At 47.4% G+C, this 8,727-nt stretch overlaps 1 protein-coding gene across 8 annotated transcripts in view; it reads left to right on the forward strand.

Moving 5' to 3' along the window:
- The window catches only part of FARS2 (phenylalanyl-tRNA synthetase 2, mitochondrial), a 608,095-nt gene extending 604,958 nt beyond the window's left edge, over positions 1-3,137 (forward strand). For all 8 annotated transcript variants that reach the window (XM_077770046.1, XM_077770045.1, XM_077770049.1 and 5 more), the window contains one exon: positions 2,849-3,137. In XM_077770046.1, coding sequence (XP_077626172.1) covers positions 2,849-2,987 — 139 coding nt within the window. In that variant the 3' untranslated portion in view covers positions 2,988-3,137. The remainder of the gene's footprint in view (positions 1-2,848) is intronic.
- Positions 3,138-8,727: the final 5,590 nt, after the last annotated feature.

Genomic DNA, 8,727 nt, shown 5'->3' on the forward strand with positions numbered 1-8,727 from the left:
AGCATCCCAGTCCCCTTTATTAATTTTCACACCATTAAACAGTTTTTTCTACCCATACCTCCTTCCCCCACCCTCTGGCAATCGCCAGTCTGCTTTCAATCATATGGATTTCCCTATTCTGGATATTTCATGTGAGTGAAATCATGCAGTATGTGATCTGTTGTGTCTGGCCCCTTCACTTAGCATATTTCAGGGGTTCATCCACATTGTAGCTTGTATCATTACTTACTTCATTCCTTCAATGACTAAATAATATTCCATTGTACAGGTCCACTGTATGCCTATACTATATTTTATCTATTAATCCATCGATGGCCATATCCACTGTTTGGCTGTTGTGAATAGAGCTGCTATGAGAATTCTCATACAGGTCTTTGTTTGAACACCTGCTTTCAGTTCTTTGGGGTGTATATACCTAGGAGTGGAATGGCTGGGTCATATGGTAATTCCATGTTTAACTCTGAGGACCCACCAAGCTGTTTTCCACAGCAGCTGCACTATTTGCATTCCCACCAGATTGCCTGGTTTCAAATCCAGCCCTGCCACTTAGGAGCTGTGTGAACTTGGGCAAGTTATTTTGCTCTCTTTGCCTCAGTTTCCTTATTTTTATAACCAGGACAAGAATGCAGTGAACTCAGTGAGGTTTTGATGCCTACATGAGTTAATGTGTACAAAGGGCTTACAATGGTTCCCAGTATGTAAGAAGTGCTACATCAATGTTTGCTGCTGCTCTTGTTGAGTGACAGTGAGGGTTATGGCAGATAAAAGGCTGAGAAGCTTTTTGACCACAAAAAGGCCACATTGGGTGGTATAAAAGAATCAAAAGAGCCCTAATTCAGATACTTGGAGTTGATCACTGAGGGCATCCCTCCTCTTGAGAAATCTATCTTCTTAACCTGGTCAGTGATGAGCCGTGAGACCCTTCAGCTCTGTGACCTCGTGGTTCTCAGGGACAGCCCACTCCTCAAGGATAACGAGACTTGTGACCAATTGCCAGCCCCACTGCTTTCAGTCCTCCAACAGGCAAAATGAGAACAGGAGTGTGTCCTACCAACTAAAAGCTTCAAAAAGAAGTTTCTAGAAAACAAAAGTAAGTCTTCTTTCTCTCACCAGTGATGTTAGGAAAAGGCAAAGCTGGTTGATTTTCAGTTGAAGCTACTGAATTATCACCAAATATTCTGCCAAATTTTATTTCTCTCAATTTATAAAATTAATCCATATGTTTATGATTCATTTACACCTCACTCATCAAAATGTTTTATAAAAACTGTTTGAATCCCAGGAATCCTTTTGGGGCCTTCTGGGAAGCACATAGAGACAAGATGACAAATTTTTCCCATTCATCCTTGCTTGGGCATCCCAGCGTGTAGAATGACTGTACTATAAGCTCACTCTTCAGCTAGGTATGAGATGCCTGAGTGAACCAATGAAAGCACATACAAACAGTTGCCACAAGGATACTTCACCTCACACTGATATAGCTCTTCATACTTTGCAGAGCCCTGTCCCTTTCTGACTAGGTTTCTGCAACAGAGTGGGAAGGTTGATGGTGTAAATGCTATGCTGTTGACTTCTTTCAACAGAGGAGAAACTGAGACGCAGGAAAGGTGTGTCGTGGCCCAGAGGTGAAGGAGCCAGCTGCCGCTGACTCACAAGGGCCTCTATGTCCCTCCTTGGCACAGGGAATGAGGAGGCTGGCGGAGGAGTCCCTTGCAGTAGGTGCAACTAGACATGGCTGAGCCCTCCTCCCGCAGGCAACCATCACACCCTTGCATAAGGGTTGTGAGCCATATGAGCCATGTGAGACACCAGATCCTGTCACCACACTTACTCAGTAAATGTCAGCATCGTCTTCAAGCCTCTACAATTCCTGTACCCTCCTTTTTGCTCCTTAACTAATTTTTCCTCCTCTAAAATCTTCCATCTCTCAGAAACTCAGGATGTTGCAGCCTTCCTTGATGATGTCAGGTTGGAAAAAAAAAAAAGCCCTGTCCTCTGCATCTGGGGGAGGCAGGGTGGGGTCTTTCTAGCGGCCACAAGAGGCCCAGTGCTGCTGGGTACCACTGGGCTCTACTTCTGCAGTGGACTCTTCTTAAGGACCCCAATAGGGCAGGTCTGGCCCTTCCAGCAGCACCAGGAGACCTGTCCTGTCTACCTGAAACACACAGGTACACCTGTGTGTTCACAGAAAAGTGTGTTCATAGAGCAGCCTCACCAGGCACTGTGGCTTCAAGTGTCTCTGAGAGGACTAAGTCTGCAAAAGGCCCTGCTTCCTGGAACTTGGAAGCATGTCTGTATGACACAACTGTCTCTATGCTTTCCGTGGCCCATAGAGGTGCAAAGAGAGTGATACCCCTCAGCCTTCTAGGCTGCTAGAGCCCCCGGAGCCAATCCCCACCTTGTGACTGCAGTGTGCCTTCCACATATTTTTTTCTGTGATGTGGGAAAGGTGGAGGCATACTGGCCTTGGCTCCTAACCATCTCTGCTTTGCAGAGCCCCCTGAGGAGCCGGCAAAAAGCCCAGAAACCCAGAGACCACCTCCCACCTCTCCAGGGCTTGGCCCAGGAAATCAGACTTGTAAGAAACGACCTACCCAGGGGACTTCAATGCAGCTAGTCCAGCAGGAACCAGCAGTCTTGATTTTCCAAGTCAGTGGTCCCCCACCACCACCTCTCAGGAAGTCTGTAAGAGGTGCAGGCCATTAGTGATGGTGATGTCTCTGTCACGCCACGCCAGTAGGCCCCGAATCTCATCCTGTTCTCCTCTGGTCAGAGCCGGCAACTCTGTTCCTGCAGATGGCAGGCACGTCTGTCCCTCACTCACCTGTCTTTCTCTTCCATTCTCCAGGACACACAAGACCAGCCACTGCTACCGCATCACCTACCGCCACATGGAACGGACCCTGTCCCAGAGAGAGGTCGGGCGTGTCCACCAAGCTGTGCAAGATGCCGCTGTGCAGCTGCTGGGTGTGGAGGGCAGATTTTGATGGTGCTACTTGGAGCAGGCTGCAGTCTCTCAGGGCCCCAGGATTCATGAGAGAGAAAAGGATACTGTTTGTAGACTGGGGCATCAGTTATGTTTTGATAAATGGGTCAGTTTTAGGACTTTCAGAAAATAAAGGATCGCTCTTGAGAAACTTGATGTAGCATCTGCCTTTTATTTGGGAAAAGAGGGGGAAAATGGAGCAATAATATAAGAGTTCCCTCCCATCCCTCCCATTCCTTTAAGAAATGCTTTGCCCGTTGGCGCTCAGTGTAGTTAATTGATCCCTGGGTTCCATTAAAGTGTAAACACCAGGCATGATTTCTTGCCTGACAGGCTCTTCCACCCATGTAATGAGTGAAGCCACACAAAGGAACATCACAAACTCCAGACCCCAGAAGATTGTTTGAATCAGCCTCTTGCTTGCTTTCTTCTCTTCATTTTCTGCTTTGCAAAGGGCAGACTTCAAACAGGGCATTAATGAAATGCCAGGAACCCCCTCAAAAGTGAAGGCAATCACATATCTGCGTGGAGCAGGGTATTCCTTGCTTTTCATAAACCCGTAGCTCAGAGTCAGGCCCTGCCCCCAGGGCTTGGGCTTTGCTCCCTTCTGGCCCACTGGCAAGGAAAGAAAGGAGCAAGAGCTGCCCCAGAGGCTGGGAAGCACACAGGGGCCGGGTCCTTGAACCCCTGCAAGTCTGATTGCCTAATAGGAGGCCTCTGCTTCCGGAGACGACCTTTAAGGAAGAATACATGGCTTTGATCTTCCCCCCTTTCCATCCCAGGCACTTTGTAGTCTGCCTGCCTCACTCCTGACCATTTTTAATAATCAGATTCTATCCCTGGCATGATGCTGGAGGCTGATGGAGGACCACAAGGGCTGGGATAAATATTTGATGAGGAGTGGCCATTATCGGCTAGCAGCGTGGGGGCTGGGCAGCTGCTCTCCAAAGGGAAGGAATGGGCCTTAATGTCATTTTACCGTGTTATTCATTTGTACTTTTCCTTTGGATTTTCAAGAGAATTAAGGGAGCAGTGCCCCAACTCCCACAACCATGCACGGCATCAAACTGCTGTCCAGGGTTCTGAGGCCTCCTGGATGCAGTTCCTCAAGCAGATAGGTCTTATGTGGGAATGCACAGTATGATTAGTAATGTCTTCTTCAGGAGTGTTTGCTAGCAGACCATTTCTGACTAGCCTTAGGCTGCGTTTCCAGAGATCCATCTTCTCCCCAAGACCAGTTAGGCATTTATTAATATTCTATAACAACCCAAGTTAGGTGGGTAACACCCAGAAAATCATGGTGCCACCCATGGCTCACAACCAGAGCAAATATTTGTCCAATACTGTGCTTGTGCCAAACCTTAAACTTGGGCCCAGGGTAGGAGTGACATTCAGGAACGTTCACAGAGTGTTTTTCTGAATGTTTCCTCTCAATACTCTGTAACATATATCCGTTATCTACATTTTACTAATGAGGCACCAAGGCCTAAAGGTGTCGCAGGACTAGACCACGAACAACACCCTCACACTCAAGCCTGCCACCTCCAAATTAACACCTTCTGCCTACACAGACATTGGTTGGTGGTCGGGACTGTGCCTCCCTCCTGCTCCTTGGGCCTCTGTTCTGTTCTAAGAATTCCAGCTGCATGGGCTTGCGCTGACCCCCTTGTTCTAGTTAAGTGGGCTGGCACACCAAAGCAGGCTCACCCCATCCAGCCCTTGACTTTGCTCATGGTTCCCACAAGACAATAAATAATGAGAAGGGAAACAATAGGAAAGGCAATATAATACAGAAGATGAACAGCACCTTGCAGTTCAAAAAAAAAAAAAAAAGACAATTCCATATAACATAGAGCATGGTGACTGACACCAGCACCGTCACTGTGTCCCCCTGGAATACTCAGTTCCCTCCTTCATAAAATGGGAGTAATAGTACCTAAGTCAGAGGTTGGCTGTGAGGACCAAATGAGACCTCTCATGTGCTATACTTGGCATAGAACCTGGAACCTAACAAACCGACAGTAAATGATACCTGCTCTGATCGTGATTCAGGTGGGAAACAGAACCGTGGAATATTACAACTGGAGCAGATCCTGGAGCAGCCACATCTCCCACTAGCTGAGTGTCTACACATGAGGATCCTGGAGTCCAGAGGGGCAAGATGGCTTCCCTGAGGGCATAACTAATTACTGTAGACCTGGGCCCAGAACCAGGCTTTCTGGAGACATTCTCCACATCACCACACTGACTCAGGCATCCTGAGTGTGTCTTTAGATGTGAGGTAGGAAGGCCCAGGCTAGGGTTGCAGCCATGTCCTGGAGCTGAGGGCCAAGTGTTCTTCAGGCTCATGCATCACTAATCCATGTGAACAGGGCTCTCAAGATGCTAGGCAGCCAGAGGTCAGTCAACACTGGCTACTCTGAAGGTCATGGTGATAAATTCTGTGACCAACTGCAGCTCATAGGTGGGGCCCCATTACCCCTTTGTCCCCACATTGCTTTTCCCTCTTCCGGATGAGTGACACCCTGCTGAACTGATTCCCCTGTGCTGTACCCTGTGGCTTGTCATTCCTGGAATCAGCCAGTCACCTCAACACTGGCCCGGTGCTCCCAGCCATTGGCTGGTGGCTCGGCAGTCAAGAAAAGAAAAAGGAAACCCTTCAACACTGGATGTTCTTTTATTTTTTTTTATTTATTTTCATGCATCAGAGGAAACAAGTGAACTCAAAGAATATATGGCAGTCTCCAAATGCCCACCCGTGGATTCTATTTACCCAGACGCCCCAGTGGGCACATTGTGTACTCCATTCTCATGTTAGGAGTCCTCCAATCTTCACAGTGAACACTATCACTTAGCACTTATAGGCTGTGAGCCAGGGCCATCTGCCTCCACCCAATTGCAGGTCACATAAGTATTTGCCTGGTAGTGGGAAGGTTGTGTGACGGTGGCATTGACATGGCTAACATCGTGGTGTTCCAGGCATGGTGCTCCACCCTCATTCAGCCATTTAGAGTAGGGGCCACTGTTCTACGCAACTCATGGAGCCATGGAGCCATGGAGCCATGGAAAGAGAGACCAGCCATGTCCAGCCCTCATGGAGTTTATATGCCTCCTCTTATTGAAGCCTTACAAGCCCCTGGGGCTGGTCCTATTATCTCTCATCTCCAGGTGCAAGATTAAGATGCACAGGGAGATGTTGCAAAGCCAGCAGCACTGGAGAAGGTCCTTCTGACCTCCAGGCCTGTGCTCTTAACGTTGCCTCCCACCCCTCCCTGTGCACCTGTCCAGGCACTGGGACAATAGGCAGTGCTGGGAGTTCATTCTGGACCATGGCAGAGGCGATGGGCCACATAGAGGTGGAGACCTCGCCTGCAGGGGCTTCAAGTTTCAGGACAGTGACACCAGGCGCAGACAAGCCACAGGACTTCTCAGTGAGGTTCTAGGACATCTGATGCAGGCCTGGGGGACCAGATTCTATGTCAAAACCACTAGAAGCCCCTTTTTATCCTCTGATGCTCAAAGCCTTCAATAGATTTATATATGTTGCCATCGCTGTTTCTGGACAGCGAGTCAGATTCAAGGTCACTGCCAGAGTTGAAAAGCTCAGCTCCTGAGTGACAAGGGAGAACCCCAAACTGAGCAATCTAAGACCCTGCAAAAGCAATCTGTGCTCCCAGGAGGGTGTCCCAGCACCAGGGGAGGGAGGAGATGTGGTTATTCCTGACCCCAGCAATTCCTCAAGGTCGTGTTGGCTTTGAGATTTCTGGGTGGCTTCTGTACCCAGAAATGCCTTACTGCTTTAAGAGCAATCACGAGCAAACAAATTACTGGTACCTTTTTCTTCAATTCCTGAGCCCTGCAGCCATTCTCAGGAGGGGAGCAGTGCAGGGATGCCCCACTGGGCACGGGGCCAAGCCAGAGGCTGAGGCCCAGGTCTAAACCCAGCTCTGCTCTAAGTGGGTCGCCTAGCATCCCTAAGGCTTAATTTCCTCCACACTAAAACGAAGGTGGTAATCCCTGCATTTCTTACTGCAGACAGAGTATGAAATGAATGGCTTAGCAAACAGTAAGAAAGCCATGCATAAAACTCTCTCAAGTGTTTCATGTTAGCCTCACAACAACTCCAAAAAGTAAGGGTTGAAAACATCAAGCCCAAGGCCAGGATCAGGCTCCTCTAGTCAGTGGGTAATAGAACTAGAATTTAAGGCCACATCTCCATAAGACTAAAAACTCCGTGGCCTTTCTGCCATGCCAACTGTCTGCCACATGTCTGCCATGCACGGAAGAGGGACCACTGTGACAACACATTGTCCTCTGCAGCCACAGCAATAAAATGAGGAACTCCCCCTGTAGCCTTGTCTTTCAAAATGAAGGAGAGAGAGAGAGAGTGTTTGCCTATTGTGGACACAAGCCTCACAGAGGGCTTGGCGTTATGAATCAAACAAGAGAGGGGACATCAGGCCACACTGAGTTAACAGCAGAAGTCAAGGAGGGCACCTGAGATTGGTTACACAACAAGAATCGATCCAGGAAGAGAATCAGTATGCTACACTCTGAAGCAGCACTTCCCAGCCCATGTTCCCCGCCACACCCTCAGCTACTGGCCGTTCCTGGACAGGACCCAGGTGCACCTGGGGCTGCATACAAGCCAGGGCCAGCTGGCCAGACAGCAGCACCTCGTCTTTCCCAGTCAAGAAGGGATTTTGAAAGACAAGTGTGTGAACTTGTCCCTAAAGAGGAAACTTTAAAGTCTATTTTTAACATCTTTTCACCTATCAAGAGTGAATTATTTGGGGCACCTGGGTGGGTGACTCAGTTGGTTAATCTTCCGACTCTTGGTTTCAGCTCAGGTCATGATTTTAGGTTTCGTGAGTAGGTTTCATGAGTTCAAGCCCCACATGGGTCTCTGTGCCAAGTGTGCAAAGCCTGCCTGGGATTCTCTCTGCCCCTCCCCTCCTCACTCTCTCTGTCTCTCTCAAAACAAATAAATGTAAAAAAAGAGTGAATTATTTGAATCATCTATACTTGATTATTAATAAGAAATAACTAGGAGTGCTGAAGCAACTCCATGGAGAAAGGAAAGTCTTTTCAACAACTGGTATTGTAACTACTGGTTATTTGCTTAAGAAAAAAAGAAAAGAATCTCAACCCTACTCCACACTTCACACAAAGAATAATTCAAGATGGAGCATAGAGCTAAATATAAAAGCCATAACTTGTAAGGCTTCAGGAAGAAAACATAAGGGACTATCTTTGTGACCTTGGATAGGCCAAGATTTCTCAGAGAGGACACAGAAAAAAAACTGGTAAAAAAAACATGATAAATTGGACTTTTTCAAGATTTAGAACGTCTACTCTTTGAAACACATCATTAAGAAAATGAATAGGCAAGCCGTAGACTGGGAGAAAATACTCACAACCTGTATTTCACAAAGGACTTATATCCAGAATACACAAACAGTTCCTACAATTTAACGGTAATTTAAAAAGAAAAAAAAAAAAACCCTTTGAATGGAATGGGCAAAGACTTGAACAAACACTTCACAAAAGGAAGATTTATAAATGGCCAATAAGATGAAAAGGTGCTCTGCCCTATTAGCCATCAGGAAACACATTTATGAAGTGATCGAGCAGACAGAACTAATCTACAGTGGCAAATGCAGATAGATCAGAGGTTGCTTGGGCCTGGATAGTGATTGACTGAAAGGGGCACATGGGGCATTTTTAGGTGATGGAAATGT

Source organism: Crocuta crocuta, unplaced genomic scaffold (assembly GCF_008692635.1).
Source record: "Crocuta crocuta isolate KB4526 unplaced genomic scaffold, BGI_CrCroc_1.0 scaffold24, whole genome shotgun sequence".
NCBI classification, from domain to species: Eukaryota; Metazoa; Chordata; class Mammalia; order Carnivora; family Hyaenidae; genus Crocuta; species Crocuta crocuta.